This window comes from Somniosus microcephalus, chromosome 32 (assembly GCF_052327205.1).
Source record: "Somniosus microcephalus isolate GS21.2 chromosome 32, FLI_Smic_1.0, whole genome shotgun sequence".
Lineage (NCBI taxonomy): Eukaryota > Metazoa > Chordata > Chondrichthyes > Squaliformes > Somniosidae > Somniosus > Somniosus microcephalus.
Window position 1 is genome coordinate 33,232,456 of NC_141018.1, and position 27,416 is coordinate 33,259,871.

General features: G+C 50.0%; 1 protein-coding gene across 4 annotated transcripts in view; it reads right to left on the bottom strand.

Annotated features, from left to right (window-relative positions):
• Positions 1-27,416, bottom strand: part of hmg20a (high mobility group 20A) — a 60,804-nt gene that overhangs the window by 22,659 nt on the left and 10,729 nt on the right. For 3 of the 4 annotated variants that reach the window (XM_085972336.1, XM_085972333.1, XM_085972335.1), the window contains exon 2: positions 7,851-7,946. In XM_085972336.1, coding sequence (XP_085828462.1) covers positions 7,851-7,942 — 92 coding nt within the window. In that variant the 5' untranslated portion in view covers positions 7,943-7,946. Of the gene's footprint in view, positions 1-7,850; positions 7,947-10,720; positions 10,905-27,416 lie in introns of those variants that run through there. The other variant, XM_085972334.1, reaches the window with a different exon arrangement.

Here is a 27,416-nt window from a genome sequence, read left to right on the forward strand (position 1 = left end):
ATGTTTACAAATGCGTGTGTGTCAGTGTGTGTGTCAGTGTGTGTGTCAGAGTGTGAGTGAGTGAGTGAGTGAGTGAGAGTGAGTGAGGGGTGTGTGTGTGTGTGTGTGTCAGAGTGTGAGTGAGTGTGTGAGTGTGAGTGTGTGAGTGTGAGTGTGAGTGAGTGAGTGAGTGAGTGAGTGAGTGAGTGAGTGAGTGAGTGAGTGAGTGTGAGGTGTGTGTGTGTGTGTGTCAGAGTGTGAGTGTGTGTGTGTGTCAGAGTGTGTGTCAGTGTGTGAGAGTGTGTGTGTCAGTGTGTGAGAGTGTGAGAGTCAGTGTGAGTGTGTGTGTCAGTGTGAGTGTGTCAGAGTGTGTGTGTCAGAGTGTGTCAGTGTGTGAGAGTGTGTGTGTCAGTGTGTGAGAGTGTGTGTGTCAGTGTGTGTGTCAGTGTGTGTGTGTGTGTCAGTGTGTGTGTCAGAGTGTGTGTGTGTGTGTCAGTGTGTGTGTCAGTGTGTGAGTGTGTCAGTGTGTGTGTGTGTCAGTGTCGTGTCAGTTTGTGTGTGTCAGTTTGTGTGTGTCAGCGTGTGTGTGTCAGCGTGTGTGTGTCAGCGTGTGTGTCAGCGTGTGTGTCAGCGTGTGTGTGTCAGCGTGTGTGTGTCAGCGTGTGTGTGTCAGCGTGTGTGTGTCAGCGTGTGTGTGTCAGCGTGTGTGTCAGCGTGTGTGTGTCAGCGTGTGTGTGTCAGCGTGTGTGTGAGCGTGTGTGTGTCAGCGTGTGTGTGTCAGCGTGTGTGTGTCAGCGTGTGTGTGTCAGCGTGTGTGTCAGCGTGTGTGTGTCAGCGTGTGTGTGTCAGCGTGTGTGTGTCAGCGTGTGTGTGTCAGAGTGTGTGTGTCAGAGTGTGTGTGTCAGAGTGTGTGTGTCAGAGTGTGTGTGTCAGAGTGTGTGTGTCAGAGTGTGTGTGTGTGTCAGAGTGTGTGTGTGTCAGAGTGTGTGTGTGTCAGAGTGTGTGTGTGTCAGTGTGTGTGTGTCAGTGTGTGTGTGTCAGAGTGTGTGTGTCAGTGTGTGTGTGTCAGAGTGTGTGTGTCAGTGTGTGTGCGTCAGTGTGTGTGCGTCAGTGTGTGTGCGTCAGTGTGTGTGCGTCAGAGTGTGTGCGTCAGTGTGCGTGTGTCAGAGTGCGTGTGTCAGAGTGCGTGTGTCAGAGTGCGCGTGTGTCAGAGTGCGCGTGTGTCAGTGCGTGTGTCAGTGTGCGTGTGTCAGTGTGCGTGTGTCAGAGTGCGTGTGTGTCAGAGTGCATGTGTGTCAGAGTGCGTGTGTGTGTGTGTCAGAGTGTGTGTGTGTCAGTGTGCGCGCGTGTCAGTGTGCGCGTGTGTCAGTGTGCGCGTCAGTGTGCGCGTGTCAGTGTGCGTGTCAGTGTGCGCGTGTCAGTGTGCGCGTGTGTCAGTGTGCGCGTGTGTCAGTGTGCGCGTGTCAGTGTGCGCGTGTCAGTGTGCGTGTCAGTGTGCGCGTGTGCGCGTGTCAGTGTGCGCGTCAGTGTGCGTGTGTCAGTGTGCGCGTGTGTCAGTGTGCGCGTGTCAGAGTGCGCGCGTGTCAGTGCGCGCGCGTCAGTGCGCGCGCGTCAGTGCGCGCGCGTCAGTGCGCGCGCGTCAGTGTGCGTCTGTCAGTGTGCGTGTGTCAGTGTGCGTGTGTCAGTGTGCGTGTCAGAGTGCGCGTGTCAGTGTGCGCGTGTCAGTGTGCGCGTGTCAGTGTGCGCGTGTCAGTGTGCGCGCGTCAGTGTGCGCGCGTCAGTGTGCGCGCGTCAGTGTGCGCGCGTGTCAGTGTGCGCGCGTCAGTGTGCGCGCGTGTCAGAGTGCGCGCGTGTCAGTGTGCGCGCGTCAGTGTGCGCGCGTCAGTGTGCGCGCGTGTCAGAGTGCGCGCGTGTCAGAGTGCGCGCGTGTCAGAGTGCGCGCGTGTCAGTGTGCGTCTGTCAGTGTGCGTCTGTCAGTGTGCGTCTGTCAGTGTGCGTCTGTCAGTGTGCGTCTGTCAGTGTGCGTGTGTCAGAGTGCGTGTGTCAGAGTGCGTGTGTGTGTGTGTGTCAGAGTGTGTGTGTGTCAGAGTGTGTGTGTGTCAGAGTGTGCGTGTGTCAGAGTGTGCGTGTGTGTCAGTGTGTGCGTGTGTCACTGTGTGCGTGTGTCAGTGTGCGCGTGTGTCACTGTGTGCGTGTCAGTGTGCGCGTCAGTGTGCGCGTGTCAGTGTGCGTGTCAGTGTGCGCGTGTGCGCGTGTCAGTGTGCGCGTCAGTGTGCGTGTGTCAGTGTGCGCGTGTGTCAGTGTGCGCGTCAGTGTGCGCGCGTCAGTGTGCGCGCGTGTCAGTGTGCGCGCGTGTCAGTGTGCGCGCGTCAGTGTGCGCGCGTCAGTGTGCGCGCGTCAGTGTGCGCGCGTGTCAGAGTGCGTCTGTCAGTGTGCGTCTGTCAGTGTGCGTGTGTCAGAGTGCGTGTGTCAGAGTGCGTGTGTCAGAGTGCGTGTGTCAGAGTGCGTGTGTCAGAGTGCGCGTGTGTCAGAGTGCGCGTGTGTCAGTGTGCGTGTGTCAGTGTGCGTGTGTCAGAGTGCGTGTGTGTCAGAGTGCGTGTGTGTCAGAGTGCGTGTGTGTGTGTGTCAGAGTGTGTGTGTGTCAGTGTGCGCGCGTGTCAGTGTGCGCGTGTGTCAGTGTGCGCGTGTCAGTGTGCGCGTGTCAGTGTGCGTGTCAGTGTGCGCGTGTCAGTGTGCGCGTGTGTCAGTGTGCGCGTGTGTCAGTGTGCGCGTGTCAGTGTGCGCGTGTCAGTGTGCGCGTGTGTCAGTGTGCGCGTGTCAGTGTGCGTCAGTGTGCGTGTCAGTGTGCGCGTGTCAGTGTGCGCGTGTCAGAGTGCGCGCGTGTCAGTGCGCGCGCGTCAGTGCGCGCGCGTGTCAGTGTGCGCCTGTCAGTGTGCGTGTGTCAGTGTGCGTGTGTCAGTGTGCGTGTGTCAGAGTGCGTGTGTCAGAGTGCGTGTGTCAGAGTGCGTGTGTCAGAGTGTGTGTGTGTCAGAGTGTGCGTGTGTCAGAGTGTGCGTGTGTCAGTGTGTGCGTGTGTGTCAGTGTGTGCGTGTGTCAGTGTGCGCGTGTGTCAGTGTGCGCGTGTCAGTGTGCGCGTGTCAGTGTGCGCGTCAGTGTGCGCGTGTCAGTGTGCGTGTGTCAGTGTGCGCGTGTGTCAGTGTGCGCGTGTCAGTGTGCGCGCGTCAGTGTGCGCGCGTGTCAGTGTGCGCGCGTCAGTGTGCGCGCGTGTCAGAGTGCGCGCGTGTCAGTGTGCGCGCGTCAGTGTGCGCGCGTCAGTGTGCGCGCGTGTCAGAGTGCGCGCGTGTCAGAGTGCGCGCGTGTCAGAGTGCGCGCGTGTCAGTGTGCGTCTGTCAGTGTGCGTCTGTCAGTGTGCGTCTGTCAGTGTGCGTCTGTCAGTGTGCGTGTGTCAGAGTGCGTGTGTCAGAGTGCGTGTGTGTGTGTGTGTCAGAGTGTGTGTGTGTCAGAGTGTGTGTGTGTCAGAGTGTGCGTGTGTCAGAGTGTGCGTGTGTGTCAGTGTGTGCGTGTGTGTCACTGTGTGCGTGTGTCAGTGTGCGCGTGTGTGTCACTGTGTGCGTGTGTCAGTGTGCGCGTGTCAGTGTGCGCGTCAGTGTGCGCGTGTCAGTGTGCGTGTCAGTGTGCGCGTGTGCGCGTGTCAGTGTGCGCGTCAGTGTGCGTGTGTCAGTGTGCGCGTGTGTCAGTGTGCGCGTGTCAGTGTGCGCGCGTCAGTGTGCGCGCGTGTCAGTGTGCGCGCGTGTCAGTGCGCGCGCGTCAGTGCGCGCGCGTCAGTGCGCGCGCGTCAGTGCGCGCGCGTCAGTGTGCGCGCGTGTCAGAGTGCGTCTGTCAGTGTGCGTCTGTCAGTGTGCGTGTGTCAGAGTGCGTGTGTCAGAGTGCGTGTGTCAGAGTGCGTGTGTCAGAGTGCGTGTGTCAGAGTGCGTGTGTCAGAGTGCGTGTGTCAGAGTGCGTGTGTCAGAGTGCGTGTGTGTCAGAGTGTGTGTGTCAGAGTGTGCGTGTGTCAGAGTGTGCGTGTGTCAGAGTGTGCGTGTGTCAGAGTGTGCGTGTGTCAGAGTGTGCGTGTGTCAGAGTGTGCGTGTGTCAGAGTGTGCGTGTGTCAGAGTGTGCGTGTCAGAGTGTGCGTGTCAGAGTGTGCGTGTGTCAGAGTGCGTGTGTCAGAGTGCGTGTGTCAGAGTGCGTGTGTCAGAGTGTGTGCGTGTGTCAGTGTGTGCGTGTCAGTGTGCGCGTGTCAGTGTGCGCGTGTCAGTGTGCGCGTGTCAGTGTGCGCGTGTCAGTGTGCGCGTGTCAGTGTGCGCGTGTCAGTGCGCGCGTGTCAGTGCGCGCGTGTCAGTGCGCGCGTGTCAGTGCGCGCGTGTCAGTGCGCGCGTGTCAGTGCGCGCGTGTCAGTGCGCGCGTGTCAGTGTGCGCGTCAGTGTGTGCGTGTGTCAGTGTGTGCGTGTGTCAGAGTGTGCGTGTGTCAGAGTGTGCGTGTGTCAGTGTGCGCGCGTCAGTGTGCGCGCGTCAGTGTGCGCGCGTCAGTGTGCGCGCGTCAGTGTGCGCGCGTCAGTGTGCGCGCGTCAGTGTGCGCGCGTGTCAGTGTGCGCGCGTGTCAGTGTGCGCGTGTCAGTGTGCGCGCGTCAGTGTGCGCGTCAGTGTGCGCGTGTCAGTGTGCGCGCGTGTCAGTGTGCGCGCGTGTCAGTGTGCGCGCGTGTCAGTGTGCGCGCGCGTCAGTGTGCGCGCGTCAGTGTGCGCGCGTCAGTGTGCGCGCGTCAGTGTGCGCGTGTCAGTGTGCGCGTCAGTGTGCGCGTGTGTCAGTGCGCGCGTGTCAGTGCGCGCGTGTCAGTGCGCGCGTGTCAGTGTGCGCTTGTGTCAGTGTGCGCGTCAGTGTGCGCGTGTCAGTGCGCTTGTGTCAGTGTGCGCGTCAGTGCGCTTGTGTCAGTGTGCGCGTGTGTCAGTGTGCGCGTGTCAGTGTGCGCGTCAGTGTGTGTGTGTGTCAGTGTGCGCGTGTCAGTGTGCGCGTCAGTGTGCGCGTGTGTCAGTGTGCGCGTGTCAGTGTGCGCGTGTCAGTGTGTGTGCGTGCGTGTGTCAGTGTGTGTGTGTGTCAGTGTGTGCGCGTCAGTGTGCGCGTGTCAGTGTGCGCGTCAGTGTGCGCGCGTGTCAGTGCGCGCGTGTCAGTGCGCGCGTGTCAGTGCGCTTGTGTCAGTGTGCGCTTGTGTCAGTGTGCGCGTCAGTGTGCGCGTGTCAGTGCGCTTGTGTCAGTGTGCGCGTCAGTGCGCTTGTGTCAGTGTGCGCGTGTGTCAGTGTGCGCGTGTCAGTGTGCGCGTCAGTGTGTGTGTGTGTCAGTGTGCGCGTGTCAGTGTGCGCGTCAGTGTGCGCGTGTGTCAGTGTGCGCGTGTCAGTGTGTGTGCGTGCGTGTGTCAGTGTGTGTGTGTGTCAGTGTGTGTGCGCGTGTATCAGTGTGTGTGTCAGTGTGTGTGTCAGTGAGTCAGTGTGTGTGTCAGTGTGAGTCAGTGTGCGCGTGTCAGTGTGCGCGTGTCAGTGTGCGCGTGTCAGTGTGAGTGTGTCAGTGTGAGTGTGTCAGTGTGAGTGTGTCAGTGTGTGTGTGTGAGTGCGCGCGTCAGTGCGCGCGTCAGTGTGCGCGTGTCAGTGTGCGCGTGTCAGTGCGCGCGTGTCAGTGCGCGCGTGTCAGTGCGCGCGTCAGTGCGCGCGTGTCAGTGTGCGCGTGTCAGTGCGCGCGTCAGTGCGCTTGTGTCAGTGTGCGCGTCAGTGCGCTTGTGTCAGTGTGCGCGTGTGTCAGTGTGCGCGTGTCAGTGTGCGCGTGTCAGTGTGCGCGTGTGTCAGTGTGCGCGTGTCAGTGTGCGCGTGTCAGTGTCTGTGCGTGTGCGTGCGTGTGTGTCAGTGTGTGTGTGTCAGTGTGTGTGCGCGTGTATCAGTGTGTGTGTCAGTGTGTGTGTCAGTGAGAGTCAGTGTGTGTGTCAGTGTGAGTCAGTGTGCGCGTGTCAGTGTGCGCGTGTCAGTGTGCGCGTCAGTGTGAGCGTGTCAGTGTGAGTGTGTCAGTGTGTGTGTGTGTGAGTGCGCGTGTCAGTGCGCGCGTGTCAGTGCGCGCGTGTCAGTGTGCGCGTGTCAGTGTGCGCGTGTCAGTGTGCGCGTGTGTGTCAGTGTGTGTGTGTCAGTGTGTGAGAGTGTGCGTGTGAGAGTGTGTGTCAGTGTGCGTGTGTCAGTGTGCGTGTGTCAGTGTGCGTGCGCGTCAGTGCGCGCGTGTCAGTGAGCGTGCGTGTCAGTGTGCGCGCGTGTCAGTGTGCGCGCGTGTCAGTGTGCGCGCGTGTCAGTGTGCGCGTGTCAGTGTGCGCGTCAGTGTGCGCGTGTCAGTGTGCGCGTCAGTGTGTGCGTGTGTCAGTGTGTGTGTGTGCGTGTGTCAGTGTGTGTGTGTGCGTGTGTGTGTCAGTGTGTGTGCCTGTGTGTGTGTCAGTGTGTGCGTGTGTGTGTGCGCGTGTGTGTGTGTCAGTGTGTGTGTCAGTGTGTGTGTCAGTGTGTGTGTCAGTGTGTGTGTCAGTGTGTGTGTCAGTGTGTGTGTCAGTGTGTGTGTCAGTGTGTGTGTCAGTGTGTGTGTCAGTGTGTGTGTATATTGTTCTCAATACACGCACTTCACTACGCTTGAACAAAGGGTCTTTGGTCCAGACTGAGCTAAATAGAACCCGAGGCCTCCACAACATCTTCAATGACCAAAAAAAAGTCTAACACGCTCTTGTCACAATCACAAATGTAGACTAAAAAGAATGAGGTTATCAAACTTTTGGCAAAAACATCAACATGTGCCAAATGTCAGGGAATAAGATCACCTTTGTAGAAATAGGTACATTTAACAAGGGAGAGGATGTGGCATCTTTCCAAGCCCGCAACGTATACAGCAATTACTGACTGCGTACTTTATATAACACAGTATCTACAATGCCAGGCACACCCCAGGGACATGGAAGAATTGTTTTTATTTATTTACTGCTTCTGCTTTTTTATCCTGCTTCTGAATGCGAGCTACTGCACACATGTTGAGCAAGGACAGGATTAGCTTTTGTGATGCTCCCACGTCGAATAGCCCACACTAATGCTGCTTGTCTAGGCTGTCGCATGAAGAATGGCCAATTGGGCGACGTCCTGAGGGTGGCTAGGGCCTGTAAGATCATACCTAGTAAGAGTCAGTGCTTTAAGGAGGGGGGAGAAAATGGGCAAAACATTGTGTGTGTTGGGGCAGGAGGAGGTTGTCTATACAATCCTGTCCGATTTCTTCCCCGCCCCTAATTCCCTTGCTTTTAAAAAAAAATTCTCGTCAATTTTCTTCCCTCGTGTTCCAACTCTGTCCAGGGGTACAGTTCCATTGACAACAGGCACTCGCTAATACGTCACCCAAGACGCTATTGTTGCTCTGTGAGCTTGGCAGCGGCTGTGGGGAGCAACTGAACTGAACCCGATCACATCCTCACCCAACAATCACTTGATAAATTCGATTTTTGCCCTCCATATCCCAGCAGCGCTGATCAATTGTTGCCAACAACTAACTCAGACTTAAAGGGGCTTAGTTGCGAGGCCCTCCACAGTTAACCAGCCTGCCAACACACGTACTGTACGGGCTCGCACATAAAGAATGGCCATTTGGTCAAGTTAATGGGGGGGGGGAAATGCCAACATCTGTTGAACTATACTGCAGCATCTACAGGAGAACAAATGACAAAAAAAAGGCAGTGCTCACCCAATTACCTTCCAAACTCTGGCGTTCTCTCAGGTGTGGATTCATTAACTACAGTGCAATATTACAGTGCCTTTTGGTAAGAGTGTATATAACATACCCTGCGTCGACTGTCAAATCGGCACTCTCCTTTGATACATCATCATCAGCAAAAAGGGGGGGTAATGCCGTGTTTGACATGAGTCCATCCATCGTTCTAAGAGGAAAAGATTACATTTTAGTTTTTTTCCTTAAAAAATTTATACGTCCATTCTTGACTGCAAAGGTGCGACTTTTTGGGTGGGGGGGGGGGGTTAATAATCTTATTGATTTTTTCAAACAATTCATTATTCCAGTAAGTTAAAATAAAGTATTGCTTCAAATGCCAAATAGTTTGGTTGGCATTTTTGTGCCATTCATGGGGCAGCTGCCTCTATGTTTCAGCAGTTCTGTCATCACAACTGTTGGTCAGCAGGCTTCAGTTGAAAATCTAAAAGACTGAATCCAGTTTGCATAAAATGCTGTAACTGTGCCAGTATTATCTGACTCAACAAGCACATTTGGAAATTACTACAGGAAACTCTTTTTTATCCGGCACCGACGGGACCGGCGTGGTGCCGGTTTATCAAAAAGTCCGGATTACAGAGAGGTATAGTTAAAAGGTACGAGAGCCCCGTACACAGCAACAAATCCAGGCCTCCCTGTTGGTGCAGGAACCCCGGTTACACAGCCACAGATCCAGGAATGGCCACTAATATGAAGTAAAACTTACCTGAACCTACTCCTGAATTTTGCCGGTTAACAGAGATTTCCGGTTATTTAGGTGCTGGTAAATCGAGAGTTTCCTGTAACTGGTAGTCCGAGATGAAACATTTCGACTGGTCAGGTATTTGTAACTAATAAGGGAGTATTTATTGGCATTACAAATGACCGGGATACATTTTATAAATTCAGCTGCTGTTCATCTGTAACTTTTCATGTTACAGTAATCACTGAAATTTAGAAGTGCAGTGAAAGACTCTCTCTTTAATTTGAGTAAGTAAGAGTAAGCTGTAAGTATACAGCTGGCATAAATAACTGCATAATGAACAAGTTTGATGCCCTGAATTGACCGGTATTCTGGGCGGGAGAGTTAATTTAAAAAAAAAAATCACAAGATAGAAACACCCAGCAGGAAACCATTACCTTGCAGGAGCATCTCTCCAGGCAGCCGAGATATGAACCACACTTAGCTGCTCTCGCAGGTGAAGAAATGATGTGGCACTTGCACAGCTAATGGGACTTTAAGATACTGACTGGAACACTGCTGAACTATGACCATTGCAATTTAGAGTACCAAGATTATTATTTGTTTGATAAATTTGGGTCAGGATTACAAAACTGATCATTTTCAAGAATATTCACAATAATGTTGTATGGCATTTGGGTTGGTGTGATATCCCACAACAAAGCCCACAATGCTCTACGCTCACTGTGTGGAATCCATTTGCCGCCAGAGTACCTCGGTTTTTCAGAAAACATCAATGCTGGTTTTGGCACAGGCTTGAGTATTGACTTGCTGTGGCTGTAGACAGCCCAGTTACTCTGACTGTTCCAAACCGATTTTCAGCTCTTCATTGTGAAACTTAATTAACACATTACGTAACGATGTCCTGACATTACAAGGTTGCACGGGAAAAGGAAATAGGAGCTTGGAACCTGCACTGCCCGAGATCACACTTGCACTGCAGTCGGGGAGCTGCGACTGAGGGCTTCACTTTTGAGGTCTCCAGTGTGATGGGGAGTCAGATCACTGATCAGACTGTTCACACTCCAACTTTAGAGAGTCACAGAAAAGCTGCATGCTGAATCGTTGAGTATATTCAAGGCTGAGATCGATAGATTTTTGAACTCTAGGGGAATCGAGGGATATGGGGATCGGGTGGGAAAGTGGAGTTGAGGTCGAAGATCAGCCCTGATCTTATTGAATGGCGGAGCAGGCTCGAGGGGCCGTGTGGCGGAGCAGGCTCGAGGGGCCGTGTGGCGGAGCAGGCTCGAGGGGCCGTGTGGCGGAGCAGGCTCGAGGGGCCGTGTGGCGGAGCAGGCTCGAGGGGCCGTATGGCCGACTCCTGCTCCTAATTCTTATGTTCTTAACGCAACCAAAAATACCACTTCAGAACTTAGATAATTATGCAGAAACTTAACAGTTCGGTCTTTATAGTAGGTAAAGAAAATATGCCAACGGTTTTATGAAAATACATTAAAAAAAACACATTTTAAGCACCCTAGATGCTTGAAATTCCTATGTAATTAGCAGCGCTCTGAAGAGGTCTCCATTGCTGCTCATTGTAATGTCAGCAGGGTGCTTTATGACTGGATAAGCCAGTAGCCGGACCAATGGATAAGTCAGGTCTCGCTTTTCAACACTAAATTTCCATGGCATTGGCAAACAATCAATGTCCCGTAAAAATAATTTGAAGTTTATGAGCACTGTGCTGCTTGACAGTAGGATCAGACCATGGGAATGAGTTCACAATGTACAGCACAGCAGAAAATTGGGAGAAAAATTCTTGCATTAAAAATGTATTTAAAATTAACACTCCATGCACTGCACCAAATATATCAAAGAAGGCAAATGATGAGAGTGAAGAATTAAGCAGCGGAGGGGGCATTGGGATGGACTGCTGTTCATCATGAGAAAGGGGTCAATAGAAGAACGGCTGCAGGGATGGTAGCCATATCTGGCACCATCTCCACTAGCTACAGTAGTGGCTCCACCCGTATTCACCAGTAGTGTTGTAGAGGCCTAAACTGCAACAGTGGCAGGCAGTGCCTGATGGTGGGAGAAGAATCAGTGTCTGTGATGTAGTGAGACCGTTCCTCCTTCTGATCAGAATCTGCGTGGCAAAAATGGCAGCAGTTGGCAATATCTGCCGAAACCACAAGTACGAAAACGCAATAGTTAAACCACTGGAAGAGCGTTTCCTAGACAAAAAGAGAGGGTCAGCTCACCCAATGTTCGAGTGTGTTCAAGAAAGCAGAGCCGGTTTTATTCATCGGTGGGTGGTCCGACTGCAGCAGCTGCCTGATGTCTTTAGCGAGAGGACCGAGCCATTTTCATTGCCAGGCCTCAGAACCAGCGCTTACAGGCAGCTCGCCAATCGGGGGGGGGGAGGAAATCTGGGAGCTCCTCCAGGGAGCTGAGCTGAAAGTGAAAGACAGAAAGACTTGCATTTCTATAGCGCCTTTCACAACCACCAGGCGTCCCAAAGTGCTATACAGCCAATAAAGTACTTTTTGAAGTGTGGTCACTGTTGTAATGTGGGAAACACGGCAGCCAATTTGCGCACAGCAAGCTCCCACAAACAGCAATGTGATAATGACCAGATAATCTGTTTTAGTGATGTTGGTTGAGGGATAAATATTGGCCCAGGACACCGAAGAGAACTCCCCTGCTCTTCTTCAAATAGTGCCATGGGATCTTTTACGTCCACCTGAGAGAGCAGACGGGGGCTAGATTTAACCTCTCATCCGAAAGACGGCACCTCCAGCAATGCAGCACTCCCTCAGCACTGTCACTGTCAGCCTAGATTTTTGTGGCATAGTGGTTAGCACTGTTGCCTTACAGCGCCAGGGACCCAGGTTCGAATCCGGCCTCGGGTGACTGTCTGCGTGGAGTTTGCACATTCTCCCTGTGTTTGCATGGGTTTCCTCCGGGTGCTCCGGTTTCCTCCCACAGTCCAAAGATGTGCAGGTTAGGTTGATTGGCTATGATAAATTGACCCTTAGTGTTAGGGGGATTAAATACGTGGGGTTACGGGGATAGGGTGGGATATGTGTTGGTGCAAGGGTTACGGGGATCGGGTGAGATATGTGTCGGTGCAGGCTCAATGGGCCGAAATGGCCTCTATCTGCACTGTGGGGTTTCTGTGATTCTGTGAAGTCTCTGGAGTGGGACTAGAACCCACAACCTTCTGACTCAGAGGTGAGAGAGTGCTACCCACTGAGCCACAGCTGACACTGTGGGGAGGGGGGGTGGGAATCACAGGAGCACGGGACTGAGGTTTGGGGAGGGGGGAGGGGGGCAGGGAATCACAGGAGCGCGGGACAGAGGTTTGGGGAGGGGGAGGAGGGCGGCAGGGAATCACAGGAGCGCGGGACAGAGGTTTGGGGAGGGGGAGGGGGAGGAGGGCAGGGACTCACAGGAGCACGGGATTGAGGTTTGGGGAGGGGGACAAGGAATCACAGGAGCGCGGGACTGAGGTTTGGGGAGGGGGAGGGGGGCAGGGAATCACAGGAACACTGGACTGAGGTTTGGGGAGGGGGAGGGGGGCAGGACAGAGGTTTGGGGAGGGGGAGGGGGGCAGGGAATCACAGGAGCGCGGGACTGAGGTTTGGGGAGGGGGGCAGGGAATCACAGGAGCGCGGGACTGAGGTTTGGGGAGGGGGGCAGGGAATCACAGGAACGCGGGACTGAGGTTTGGGGAGGAGGAGGGGGGCAGGGAATCACAGGAGCGCGGGACAGAGGTTTGGGGAGGGGGGCAGGGAATCACAGGAACGCGGGACTGAGGTTTGGGGAGGGGGGGCAGGGAATCACAGGAGCGCGGGACTGAGGTTTGGGGAGGGGGACAGGGAATCACAGGAGCACGGGACAGAGGTTTGGGGAGGGGGAGGGGGGCAGGGAATCACAGGAGCGTGGGACTGAGGTTTGGGGAGGGGGGCAGGGAATCACAGGAGCACGGGACAGAGGTTTGGGGAGGGGGAGGGGGGCAGGGAATCACAGGAGCGCGGGACTGAGGTTGGGGGAGGGGGGCAGGGAATCACAGGAGCGCGGGACTGAGGTTGGGGGAGGGGGGGCAGGGAATCACAGGAGCGCGGGACTGAGGTTGGGGGGGGCAGGGAATCACAGGAGCACGGGACAGAGGTTTGGGGAGGGGGAGGGGGGGCAGGGAATCACAGGAGCGTGGGACTGAGGTTGGGGGAGGGGGTGGGGGGGCAGGGAATCACAGGAGCACGGGACACAGGGACTGGCAGCAGGTGGGATAATTTTTGTGGGGCCAGAGGAGCATTCACACACAAAAATCTTCAAAAAAAACCTCACCATTGCAGTTTTTGCGAGCATTTCACAGTTGTTCCTTTAAAGGTGCTCAACACATGTCCCAATGTTACCAGAAAATTGCGTTAGGGTCCTATATAAGTCATAGTACCCTGATTTGAATGTCTTAATGAGGTGCTTGTTTGAAACAGGCAATGGGTTCGCTGGCTGCCCATTTCTAGGACCGGCTAGAAATGCTGGCAGGAACATCATGTGTGGGAAAGGGGCAGTAAGTTTTTCGAACGCGACCGCCCCATTTCCGCCCGGCTGGGACAATGAATATCAGCTGCAATTATGTCCCTGAGTCATAGAGACCAGAGCTTTAATCCCTGCTTTGTGTTGACTTGTCTGATTTCAGTTATGGTGGCAGTTGGGGTGTTATAATTGCCCTCAATCCACTGGGTTAGGAAAAGCAATATAAACCAGGGGGAAATCTCGCTGCTAGTCACTATCCAGCGACCAATGCTAGAGATCTGCAAGGATGGACCTCAGGAAATGACAGGATCAGGCTTTGCTGCGTTGCCCGTGGGGTTGAATTCCCTGCTAACATAAAAGGAAAGATTAGAAAGAAAAAAAAAGACGGGATTATCCCGATGCCACCACTGGTAAATTACATACAGATTACGAAGGCCCTAGATTCAATCCTGGTCTGTGTTGAGTTAACCAATCGGAATTAGAGATGCAGGAAAAGGGGGTATACTACAAATAGTCCCAGTATCTCTGAATTTGAAAGGTGGGTAAAACAGAAAAACAAACAAATTAATTCAGCTAGGTTGCTACTTCAGATCACTGCCTAGTGAACCTTGCTGGATTGTGCACATCTTTGGATGTAGGTTCGATCGACTGTGATCCCCATCACTGTTCAATAGCCTGCCAATTCTCACTGTCTAAACTCATAAAAGTTGAATTTGGAGTTGGGAGTACAAGACTAAGGAAGTCTTGCTGCAATTGTACAGGGCTTTGGTGACACCACACCTGGAGTACTGTGCACAGTTTTTGGTCTCCTTATCAGAGGGATGATATACTTGCCTTAGAGGCGGTGGAACGAAGGTTCACTAGATTGATTCCTGGGATGAGAGGGTTGTCCTATGAAGAGATTAAGTAGACTGGGCCTGTGCTCTCTGGAGTTTAGAAGAATGAGAGGTGATCTCATTAAATGTATAAGATTCTGAGGGGGATTGACAGGGTAGATGCTGAGAGATTGTTTCCCCCTGGCTGGAGAGTCTAGAACCAGGGGTCACAGTCTCAGGATAAGGGGTCGGCCATTTAGGACTGAGATGAGGAGGAATTTCTTCACTCAGAGGGTGGTGAATCTTTGGAATTCTCTGCCCTAAAGGGCTGTGGATGCTCAGTCGTTGAGTATATTCAAGGCTGAGATTGATAGATTTTTAGACTCCAGGGGAATCAAGGGATATGGGGATCGGGTGGGAAAGTGGAGTTGAGGTCGAAGATCAGCCCTGATCTTATTGAATGGCGGAGCAGGCTCGAGAGGCTGCATGGCCGACTCCTGCTCCTGATTCTTATGTTCTTATGAATGGTTGCTTGAGGAAAGATAGCAGGGCTATCGATACCTGTGGCATTTACCTAGGCATGAGTCACGGCCTTCAAGGGAACCAAGGGATATGGGGATAGTGCGGGAAAGTGGAGTTGAGGTAGAAAATCAGTCATGGTCTTATTGAATGGCGGGGCAGACTCAAAGGGCCTACTTTCTGCTCCTATTTCTTATGTTCAGGAAAGGAGGGCAGAAACAGAGCGAAAACTGGAACAGAAAAGGGACTGCTGGAACACTGTTACAGGCCGTAATGACCATATGAACCGCTCAAACTTCAGTCTAGTTTAGTCTGTGACCAGAACCCTCAATTTCAAACCGATAACATCTTTCTGCCCATCTTTCACGCTCTTGTAATGACAGCACTTCCTGTAGTCCTCAACTACCACTATATAGACCACAACTTTCGGCACCAACTCCAATTGCTCAGTGCACCCAACAAAATGAGAGGAACAAGTCAACTCAGGTTACACTCCTTCACATGCCAGTCTATAGCCCGGGGAATGATGCACAGTACTGTTTTGAAGTGTGTATGTTGAGTTTGGGAGCAAGGGGAAGAAACTATTGAAACCAAGTACAGTAAGGTGCCAGGATGAGTACTTGGATAGAACTGTTGCTTAAAAGGCAATCTTTCCATCATGTTCCGAGACTTCTACTGGAAAGGAACGTAGGTGAACTGTATCACAATACAGCTGACATTTAGATAATGCGAGCTTTGAACCAATGTATTTATCAACAAACCAAGGCTGGTACTGGACTGACTGTTTCTTAGTCACTGAAATTAAATCATCTATTTACAAAGTTAACCATAAGTAGTGCATAGTGATATGCATTTCACTGGTCATCCTGGGGGTCATATTGACCAGAAACTTAACTGGATTAGCCACATAAATACCATGGCTACAAGAGCAGGTCAGAGGCTGGGAAAGTCCGAGGTTCCATCCCCAGTCTGTGCTTAGTTAGCTGATCTCATCTAGGACAAAGCAGCCCGCTTGACTGGCACCCCATCCACCACCTTAAACATTCACTCCCTCCACCACCGGCGCACCGTGGCTGCAGTCTGTACCATCTACAAGATGCACTGCAGCAACTCGCCAAGGCTTCTTCGGCAGCACCTCCCAAACCCGCGACCTCTTCCACCTAGAAGGACAAGGGCAGCAGGCACATGGGAACACCACCACCTCCAAGTTTCCCTCCAAGTCACACACCATCCTGACTTGGAAATATATCGGCCGATCCTTCATCGTCGCTGGGGCAAAATTCTTGAACTCCCTCCCTAACAGCACTGTGGGAGCACCTTCACCACACGGACTGCGGCGGTTCAAGAAGGCGGCTCACCACCACCTTCTCAAGGGGCAACTAGGGATGGGCAATAAATGCTGGCCTTGCCAGTGATGCCCACATCCCAGGAATGAATTTTTAAAAAGCGGCAGTATCAGGCAAAACTGATTGGAACTTCTAATCTATTTGTTGGATTGTGTTAGCAGATGGCAGGTAACCATGGTAGCACAACGAAGAGGCAATCTGAATTACTGATTTTGTAGTATCAGCGTGGGTGCGGGGACAAAAGGATTTTGCTGCAGTGATTTGACTACATACATTTAATATCTTCCACTGGCCAAATGGATGGGTAACATTGCAGATTAGAACACTGCCTTTTCAGTTCTGTGGCCTGGGTTCAAATCCATCCCAGACTGATAGATTCAAGGTTTCCTCTGCAAGTGAAAAAGGACAGAGTCTCAATGAGGTCCCAAGTGCAGGTCAGCCCACGCTGTGTAACTGCCCATAACTTAGTAAGAAAAAAAAGACTTGCATTTCTAAAGTGCCTTTCGTCACCTCAGGACGTCCCAAAGCGCTTTCCAGTCAATGAAGTACTTTTTGAAGTGTGGTCAGTGTTGTAATGTAGGAAACTCGGCAGCGAATTGCGCACAGCAAGCTCCCACAAACAGCAATGTGATAATGACCAGATAATCTGTTTTTGTTATCTTGATTGAGGAATAAATATTGGCCCAGGACACCAGGGAGAACGCCCCAGCTCTTCTTCGAAATAGTGGCCGTGGGATCTTTTATGTCCACCCGAGAGAGCAGACGGGGCCTCGGTTTAACGTCTGATCCGAAAGACGGCGCCTCCGACAGTGCGGCACTCCCTCAGTACTGCGCTGGAGTGTCAGCCTAGATTATTGTGCTCAGGTCTCTGGAGTGGGACTTGAACCCACGACCCTGACTCAGAGGCAAGAGTGCCTCCCACTGAGCCACGGCTGACACATGAACGGGCACAATGTCATTCAGAGTGGTGCAGCAAATAGGATATTAAATTGATGAGGTTGGGGGTGAGATACATGACTGGAACAGCAAAAGGAGCTTTACGCTGTATTTAATGCTCAGTGCATGACCAGAGTATGTTTAATAGAAATAAAGAATTGGGAAATAGAGAGACAATGCCAGTTTCCCAGGACTGATATTTGCAGATATGTTATCCTGCTTTGGGCCTCCAGAAAAAATAAACAAAGATCCAAAATGCGAAACCCTGGGGAATGTTGGACTGCTGAGGGTTGGAACAGTAATGAGGTCAAAGTATTCAAACTTTGTAAACAGATGATTTTATTGCAGTGACTGGGAAACAGTATATCAATCTATGCATTAAATGAGACATCTTTGTTACAGCTACTTACTGATACAATTCGACATGGATGGGGTAGGTGGGGGGTAGTAGTCTTTGATGCGATTCCTTCTCTGTCTTGTGTGGAATAAATAGCTCAGAGTGCAGGAAGAACATTTTTCCCATTCCCATGCTGAGCTCTTAATTCGGTTCCCATACAGTTTCAACATCTGGCTGACCGACATCACCAAAGCAAACAGTCAGCTCAAGCCCTACGAGGAAATGCTGGAAAAGGTTTGTAACAGAATAGAGCTAAATAAAAGACTCAGCTACACAAAGTTCACTCTGCACAGCTATGTAAACTGTTGGCTAGTTTCAACGTTTAAACCATTCCCATTATGGCTTTTACGGTGCTTAAGATGTGAAGGAAGGGGAAGTTAGCATTTTGCAGCTCACATACGGAAGACATTCACAAAAAAAAACACAAACATTTGTACCTTTTGTTTCAAGGTTGTGTCTAGCGGCAAGGCAGTTCTGGGGGTTGCTTAGCGACATCATCAAGGATATAAAGTAAGGGAGGAGCGTTATGGCTTTGCTTACATTGTATCTCATTTTTTGAAGGTTAATATTCGCCTAACTTTCTTTATTAAATGAGCTTCTGCAATATTCTCAGAAGAATGGCTAGCAGGCAACATGCTCTCCTAGACTGCTGACCAAAGTGGCTCTTGAATTAGATGGTATAAAAACAAAACAGTGCTGATCTCAGCTAAGGTAACACAAAGGATAGTACAATAGCAAAATACTGCAGATGTTGGAGAAGGGTCAAACCCGAAACGTCAACTCAAATTTCTCTCCACGGATGTTGCCTGACCTGCTGAGTTTTTCCAGCATTTTCTGTTGTTACAAAGGATAGTACAATTTGCCTCACTGCCCCTAAGTTAGAGGGGGGAGTGAGCTAGAGTTGCTGTGCCTGATCGCAAAGTGGATGCCAGGTGAAGCAACATCTGGTCACACTGCATTGCCCCACGCGATTGAATCGTCTTAACTCACCGTCTAGGCTCACACATGGGGAACACAAGGATGCCGGCACTAAGTGTCAGCCGTGGCTCAGTGGACAGCACTCTCGCCTCTGAGTTATAAGGTTGAGTTCAAGTCCCACTCCAGAGAATTGAGCACAAAAATCTAGGCTGACAATCCCAGTGCAGTACTGAGGGAGTGCCGCACTGTCAGAGGAGACGTTAAACCGAGGCCCCGTCTGCCCTCTCGGGCGGACGAAACAATCCCACGGCCACTATTTCAAAGAAGAGCAGGGGAGTTATTCCCCGGTGTCCTGGGGCCAATATTTATCCCTCAATCAACATCACTAACACAGATTATCTGGTCATTATCACATTGCTGTTTACGGGAGCTTGCTGTGCGCAAATTGGCTGCCACGTTTCCCACATTACAACAGTGACTACACTTCAAAAAGTACTTCATTGGCTGTGAAGCACTTTGGGACGTCCGGTGGTTGTGAAAGGATGTATAAAAGTCTTTCTTTCTATGAAAGCATATCTCAACATGAGTCATCACCCTCAGGAGAGAAGAGAATAGGGATAAACCAATACAGCAGTGGAAAGTGAAAAGGCCACAATTATTTTGGGATGTATCCACACTGCCACAGACCTCATTGCATGCTGCCAGAACAGAAACCATCACAGTCAGGGGAAAAAAACTGAGAAATGGCTTTCTGGAACTGAAAGATGGTAATGCTGGATTCAGAAGACTTTTATTCTAAAACGCCAGTTCAATTAAACGGGGTTAAAAGGAGAATCTCTCCCAAGGAATACTGAAATATTTCTCAAAGAGCCTGGCTGAAGCCGAGAGCCAGCGAATCACAAGAGTACCTTGGCACAAGAATGAACTAAATAGCCATATTTAGTAAAAGAGCCCAATGCTGACTCTATCAGTTGGGTATGTCTGTCTTAAATTCTTGTTTATCTGGCACCACACTTAATTCTTTCCATCCCTATTTTCTATGGAATTTGTTCTTTCAAAGAGCTGATTTATTCACACAAATACTGAATAGTCTGGTTCCATGGCTAGGGAAACTGGAGGCAAGCACTTTAAATCGTTAGATCAATCCCAATATCAAAAATAAAGATATTTCTAAACATATGACTTGTATGAGTAAAAGGATTGTCAGCAGGGAATTGACAGCCATTACTGTGGAAGTGACTGGTAACTCCAAGTTAACAGCTACAGTAATAAACCACAGCCTCCAATCTTGTTGGTTGCTTTTCACAGGACATGGAAAAGTTAAAAAAACTTTCATTTCTCCAGCGCCTTTCATGACCACCGGACGTCCCAAAGTGCTTTACAGCCAATGAAGTACTTTATGAAGCGTAGTCACTGTTGTAATGTAGGAAACGTGGCAGCCAATTTGCCCACAGCAAGCTCCCACATACAGCAATGTGATAATGACCAGATAATCTTTTAGTGATGTTGATGGGAGGGTAAATATTGTCCAGGACACCAGGGAGCACTCCCCGGCTCTTCTTCAAAATAGTGGCAGTGGGATCTTTTACATCCACCTGAGAGAGCAGGCGGGGCCTCGGTTTAACGTCTCATCCGAAAGACGGCACCTCCGACAGTGCGGCACTCCCTCAGTATTGCACTGGGAGTGTCAGCCTAGATTTTTGTGCTCAAGTCTCAAGAGCGGGACTTGAACCCACAACCTTCTGACTCAGAGGCGAGGGTGCTACCCACTGAGTCACTGTCTGAGCAATTCCATGATACAGCAACATGACCGACCTCTGGGGGTAACATAGAAGATAGGAGCAGGAGTAGGCCATTCGGCCCCTCGAGCCTGCTCCGCCATTCAATGAGATCATGGCTGATCATCCAAACTCAGTATCCCGTACCTGCCTTCTCCCCATATCCCTTGATACCTTTAGCTCTAAGAAATATATCTAACTCCTTCTTGAATATATTTAAAGACTTGGCCTCAACCGCCTTCTGTGGTAGAGAATTCCACAGGTTCACCACTCTCTGGGTGAAGAAATTCTTCCTCATCTCAGTCCTAAATGGCTTACCCCTTATCCTTAGACTGTGGCCCCTGGTTCTGGACTCCCCCGCCATCGGGAACATCCTTCCTGCATCTAGTTTGTCCAGACCTGTCAGAATTTTATAAGTTTCGATGAGATCCCCTCCATGTATGGACATTAGACTAAGACAAGATCTGAATCTGATGAGATGCTTCCCACTTTGAACTCATCTTCTGGACTCTCATGTGAAGAGTGCCAACCGAGTAAGGTTCCAGCAGGCTGCCATTGCCCCGGTAAACATAATTGGCCATCTTCAAGGAAGAAAACACGAGAAGGATTATTCCAGCTTTGATCGCTACTCTGAGTTAGCTGATTGCAGCCAGGGTGGCAATAGCGGTGCTACAATCCATCTCTGCATCTCTCAGGTAATGAGGAAAAAAATCAGCCAAGGTTCCTGCTCCTGACCTGCATCGGGCGACTCTGCTGACGTGCATGTATGTGGACAACGGGGTCAGCTGTGTGATCCTCCCTGCAGTTAAATAACTGTCCGACATTCATGCTCAGGCCCACATACAAAAATTGGCCACTGAGGCACCGGTCAGCACCTTTAGTTGGGGGAGGGTGCAGAAATGGAGAAAAAGAAAATTGCAACAAAAATAAATCAATTCAAGGCAGTAATCTCAACACTTTGTTATAAACATCTGAAAGTAGCAATCACATCTCATGATTCAGTTGTCTGAACTTATACTGCCTAAAACGCACGCTGATGCATCAATTATTCTTTTCATCCATAATCTAAAGGGTTCGAAACAGGAGCCAGCATTTTCTAACCATGTAGTCGTGTGCTAGATAATTGTGACTAAAAGGTTGAAATGCTCCAATAGCTTGTACTGAAACTGGTCAAAAACAGTGCAAATCTCACTGCAAGAGAATGGCACAAGGAGGGACCAAACAGGACAAAAGTTTTCACTGCACAAGTACTTTCAATACAGCAGCAGTGAAGAATGAGCTGATTCTGCTGGCTCACATCACTGGAATGCACTGCACTGCTATTTATGGCTGTTAAATATTTACCAATGGACTGGTAGCAGCAGTGAACAGGTGCGCTGTGGTGGGAATTCATATCAAGTACTTCACACACCCATCAAGCCAGGGAGGGGAGGGGTGAGAAAGAGGAGGCGCAGCTAGTTTGCTGGACAAGCATGGAACTTGGGAACGATAGCAAAACACTGCAGATGCTGGAAATCCGAAATAACAACAGAAAATGCTGGAAAAACTCAGCAGGCCAGGCAACATCCGTGGAGAGAAAATAGAGTTAACGTTTCGGGTCAAAACCCTTTGTCAAGACTAAAGAAGCACAGGAAATGAAATAGATTAAAAGGCCAGTATGGGGGCTGGGAGAGAACAAAAGAGAAGTGAAGAGACATTAAGAGGTATTCAAAACGAGACGAGATGGTGATAGGACTAGTGGAGACAAAAGACAGCTCTAGATTAGGAACCCCGGCTTTGGAGCTGTAGGCAGTCTAACTACACACATGCTAGATGTAGAGCATGTTGTGACGACAGACCACAATACATCAAACCCAGGCCATCTACTCAATGCCTGCTGTGATTACCAACACCCTCAATAACTAGATAAGCAACAGATTAACAGAAACGGAGTTGCAAAGTTATTTGATACGTGACGCTCATTAACTACGTTATTGCCCCAAATTATGAGCTGAAATGACCAATACTGATTTTAATGTGGACACGCCAACATGATGTATGTGACACTCCCATTTGGGGGCCAGATTCTTGCAGGTGGGCTTGGGATAGCCATCAGTCCGTACAAAAAACAGGACCTACAGCTTCCAAAGGGAAAAGCAGGCCATTGACACCATTTAGTGCATTTGACACCAGTTGAAATAATTAACATAGACAGGATATCATACAAATTAGACAGTATAAGCCCAAAGGGGGTCTGATGCCATGGGAGCAAAGCTGGAATGACTCATCACTGTTCAGCCCTCTGAGATGCACCATGACCCTGAAGCATATGCCTGCATGTGTCATTTCTTGATACACACACACACGAGGATTGGTTTTACTCCATTACCTGCTGCATATATTTTTTCAATTTTCTGGCAGGAGAAAGCAATGCACAGCAAGCTCCTGCATCCACGATGTGAACTGAAATGATATTCTACCACTGCTGTGACACTGGGATTGATTTCCATGTATGGGAGGGGAACACATAGAATTTACATCACGGAAACAGGCCTTTCGGCCCACTAGGTCTATGCCTGTATTTTCCACCAATTTCAAAGTATTACTTAAACACTTAATTTGCAAACAACAATTCAAGATTTCTTGGAGAATAGAGCCTACTTTTAGCTGCAGCAAAATCATGAAGTGCTTTACTGAAGGGGCTGGAATGATTGTTACTGGGTTTGGCACAGTTCGTGTTATAGTTAACTGATATCTGAACATATGCATGTTCAACTCCACGGTGTGTCTACATGCCCAAGGGTTGTGTCAAGAAATTGGAACCCAATGACAACCTTGTAGTCTTCGGTCTGCGAGCATACAATCCAGTAAACTGCCTCAAAATTGAAAAGGCATACCATTTAACACAACAACAAAAAACTGTTAAGCCCTTTGGCTCAATGAGTTTTCCCAATTTCTTCCCTTTTACTCTCCCGAAGGCACCGACTCTTCTTTGGATGCTGTTCCGTGGCCTCACCCCTCCCCATCTCTAATCTCCTCCAGCCCCACAACCCTCCGAGGTCTCCGCACTCAATTCCGGCCTCTTGAGAATCTCCGATTTTAAATCGCTCCACCAATGGTGGCCGTACCTTCAGCTGCCGAGGCCCTAAGCTCTGGAATTCCCTCCCTAAACCTCTCCACCTCTCTTTCACCCTTTAAGATGCTCCTTAAAACCTACCTTTTTGACCACATTTTTGGTCATCTGCCCTAATTATCTCCTTCTGTGGCTCTGGGTCAAATTTTATTTTATAACGCTCCTGTGAAGCGCCTTGGGACGGTTTGCTATGTTAAAGGCGCTGTATAAATGCAAGTTGTTGCTGTTGTTAGCCATAGGTGCAGGAGCTTACGGGGTTCTGCCCCAGGCCCAGCCCAGGGGTGCTGAAGCCAATTACATCTCTGTTGCTTCCGAGGGGAGATCATCAGCTTAGTTGCAGGTCAGCGATTGAACCTCGGACGGACCTTTGTCGTCTGTACACTGACGAGTGGAGGCTTTTCAGTTTAAAATTGCCATATTTTAACAGATCCAGTATCAGATCCTTCTTTAGATTATCCACTCTGAAGTAGCAACAATTGCAGTGGACGAACAAGCAACGTTCCCTCTAATTTTTTTGGGTGCGCATCCCCTTTAACGGGCTGCACGGCCCATTCAAATTTCCGCGCATGCACAGTTTTTCCATTTAAAAGTTGGTGAGCCGGCTGTGCAGGACCTCCAGACTGCTGCAGCTTAACGGGAACATTGCCAACAAGTTTACTCCATAATTATTTAACATAATGCTACCCTAAGCGATGAAGGTGGCCATTATTCATGTATGAGCCAAGATAATGAGCGTCAGCGGGCTATCTGACAACAGCGAACACCAGAGCCAAGACAAATCCTGCCCTCACCTGATGCCCACAACCCTGCACTTCACGTAGGCATTAGTGGAGTGTGATCGGGAACCCTGTGTTAGGTGCCAAAGGGAGACTGATGCCTACAGAACCATACCCCACTATGGGTCAGCAAATTCAGGAGAGGAAAGGATTGGAAATTGGTTAAAAAAAGAGAGTAAACTGCTTTTTGCTACTTTTCTGACAGGTAATCCTAATTATACTTTCAATTCACATTGAACGGCACTCAAGAACAAGGAAGCCCATCAATCACACAGCACATTAGCAAAGCATAACAGGAACCATTTCTCCTTCAGGGATACTGAGAGCTTATGAAATATTAATAATTTAATGTACTGTAATATTTACAGAGTAATGGTATTTTTGAGGAACCTGTTCCTACGGAGCAAGCGGGCTTCCGGAGCGGCCGTAACTGCTGCGACCAAGTGGTAACTTTAACAACGCACATCAAAGCAGGCTTCCAGCGCTGGCTCAAGACCGCCGGAGCGCTCGTGGACCTGTCAGCGGCGTATGACACAGGATGGAAGCATGGACTGCTTTTCAAGCTCTCCACCATTTTACCCTGCAGGACAACGATCCATCTTCTCAACTCCATGCTTAGCAACCGACGCTCCAGTGTGTACTCTGACACCCGGAAGAGCAGATATAGGACACTGAACAACAGACTCCCTCAGGGTTCTGTCCTGGCACCCATGTTATTCAACGTTTACATCAGTGACCTGCCGAAACAGAGCCCTGCAAGTTCGTATACGCTGATGACATTGCCTTGGCCACACAAAACATGAATCTGTCTATCACTGAAGAGACCCTGACCAGTGATTTACAGAGGCTGGAGGCCAACTTCCGCCGATGGCAACTTCGGCCAAACCCGCAAAAAACCATCACCTCGACATTCCACCTCAACACCCATCAAGCAAACCAAGCTTTGAAAGTCTCCTTTTGCGGCACAGAGGAAAACCATGCCAAAAAACCCTCCTATTTAGGAGTCACGCTTGACGGCACCCTGTCATATAGACAGCATCTCCAGAACCTTGGGAAGAAAATAAAGAGTAGGGTCAACTTGATCCAGAAACTTGCCGGATCCACATGGGGAGCAGACGCTCAAACCCTCCGTACAGCTACTCGCCCTGGTGTACTCTACAGCGGAGTACTGCTCTCTGGTGTGGCTATGAAGTCCGCATGTCAAAGCCGTTGATGTCCAGCTGAATTCTCTATGAGAATTATCACCGGTGCGCTTTTATCGACACCGACACCTTGGCTGCCCGTGCTTGCAAACATCGCACCACCACACCTACGCCACGAATATGCAGTCTCCAGAGAACACAACCGCTACACCTGCAAAGACACGATCCAGGCCGACTTGAACAACCGATCACCAACCTGTCTCGAATCTGGGAGGCCATTTTGGACCGTCGCCGAAGCCCTTCAGCGATCTCCCCTCAGCCTTGATGACCGATGGTAAAATGCTTGGAAGAACTGCGACATACGGGATGGATTCCTTATAGAGGATCCCACAGTACAACCTGAAGGATCAAACCTTCCTTGCAAACAGTGGACAACCATCAGCCGCCTCAGAACCGGTCATGGTAGATGCTGCCACCTTCTCCATAGGTGGAAGATTAAAGCATCCCCATCATGTGACTGTGGAGCTCCTAATCAGACCCTGGAGCACATCATTGAGCACTGTCCTCAGAGGAAATTCACAGGCAGCCTACAAGATATCCACGCTGTTACACCGGAAGCTTTGGCCTGGATATCTGACTTAGATACTGACATCTGATTTGCTTTGCTACTACCACACGACAGAAGAAGGAACCTGTTTAATGCACTTAGATATTTTAAGCTAATCATTGTGCAAAGTGCGTATTCTAAAGACTGGGGTTTAAGATTAGGGGGTCGATTTTAATCTAACCCACCCAGTGGGAAACTACTGGGATCGAATCAGCTTCTCATTTTTACTTGAAGTCAATGGAAACTATAATCAGGCACGGTGTCGAACGAGCGGCCGATCCAATCCCAAACTCTTCTGGCGACTGGGGAACATTTAGCTACAAATATTATACATCTGGTTTATTTGTGAATGAGGTTTGATTCACTTTTTAAAAAAAGAATCAGAAATAGAATGGCCCCAGGGTGACTCACCGCACCTCCTCCTTCCTTGTTTTTTCTCCCTCTGGACCAAGTGCCTAGCTTTCAGCATCTCAGTCAGGCAGAACGGGGAAGGATACAATTGCCCTTTACATAGGGAGGTAGGGGGAAAAACAAATTTATATTTATATAGTGCCTGTCCCCATCCTCAGGATGTCCCAAAGTACTTACTGCCGATGAATTATGTTTGAAGTGTAGTCACTGTTGTGTAGGCAAATGCCGTTGCCAATTTGCACCCAGCAAGGTGCCACAAACAGCAATGAGGTGAATGACCAGGAGTTCTGTTTCGGTGGCGTTCGTTGAGGGATAGTTATTGGCCAGGACTCCAGCAGAACTCCATACTCTTCTATGAATAGTGCAATAGGATCTTTTACATAGGAACAGGAACAGGCCATTCGGCCCCTCGAGCCTGCTCCGCCATTCTACGGCTGATCTGTACCTCAACTCCAATGACCTGTCTTTTCTCCATATCCCTAATACTTTTGCCCAACAAAAATCTATTGATCTCAGTCTTGAAAATTTCAATTGGCCCAGCATCCAGCGCCTTTTGGGGGGGAGTTCTAGATTTCCACTACACTTTGTGAGGAAAAAATGCTTCCCGATTTCATAGACACATAGAAGGCAGGAGTAGGCCATTCGGCCCCTTGAGTCTGCTCCGCCATTCAATGCGATCATGGCTGATCATCCAAAGTCAGTACCCTGTCCCTGCCTTCTCCCCATACCCCTTGATCCCTTTAGCCTTAAGAAATATATCCAACTCCTTCTTGAATATATTTAATAAATTGGCCTCTACTGCCTTCTGTGGTTCACAGGTTCACCACTCTCTGGGTGAAGAAATTCCTCCTCATCTCTGTCCTAAATGGCCTACCCCTTATCCTGAGACTGTGACCCCTGGTTCTGGACTCCCCGACCATCGGGAACATCCTTCCTGCATCTAGTCTGTCTAGTCCTGTTAGAATTTTATAAGTTTCAATGAGATCCCCTCTCATTCTTCTAAACTCCAGCGAGTAGAAGCCCAATCGACCCAATCTCTCCTCATACGTCATTCCTGCCATCCCAGGTATCAGCCCTATTTCACTCCTATTTGGCCTAGCTCTAATTTTAAGATGAAGATCTTGTTCTGGATTTCCCCACCAGAGGAAACAGTTTCTCTGTATCTAACCTATTGAATCCCTTTATCATTTCAAACACCTTGATTAGATCACCCCTTGACCATTTAAACTCCAGGGAATACAAACCAGGTGTATGCAATCTATACTCATAATTTAATCCTTTAAGCCCCCCAGTATTTTTTTTTTCTGGACTGTACACCTCAAAGACCAGTGCATCTTTCTTGAGGTCCGTTGCCCAAAACTGAATGCAGTACTCCAGATGGGTTCTGTACAACCGAAGCATCACTTCCTCACGTTTGTATTTCAACCACCTTGAGATGAAGACCAACATTCCATTAGGCATTTTGATAGTTTTTTGTACCTGTACACTAGCTTTTAGTGATGTGTGTACACGGGCACCTAAATCACTTTACACCTAGTCTCTCACCATTAAAGAAGAAATTCTGATTTCTCTCTCTCAGATCCAAACCTCTCACTTCCCCACACTGAACTCCATTGGCCAGTTTTGCCCACTCACTTAGCATGTCTATGTTCCTTTGTAAC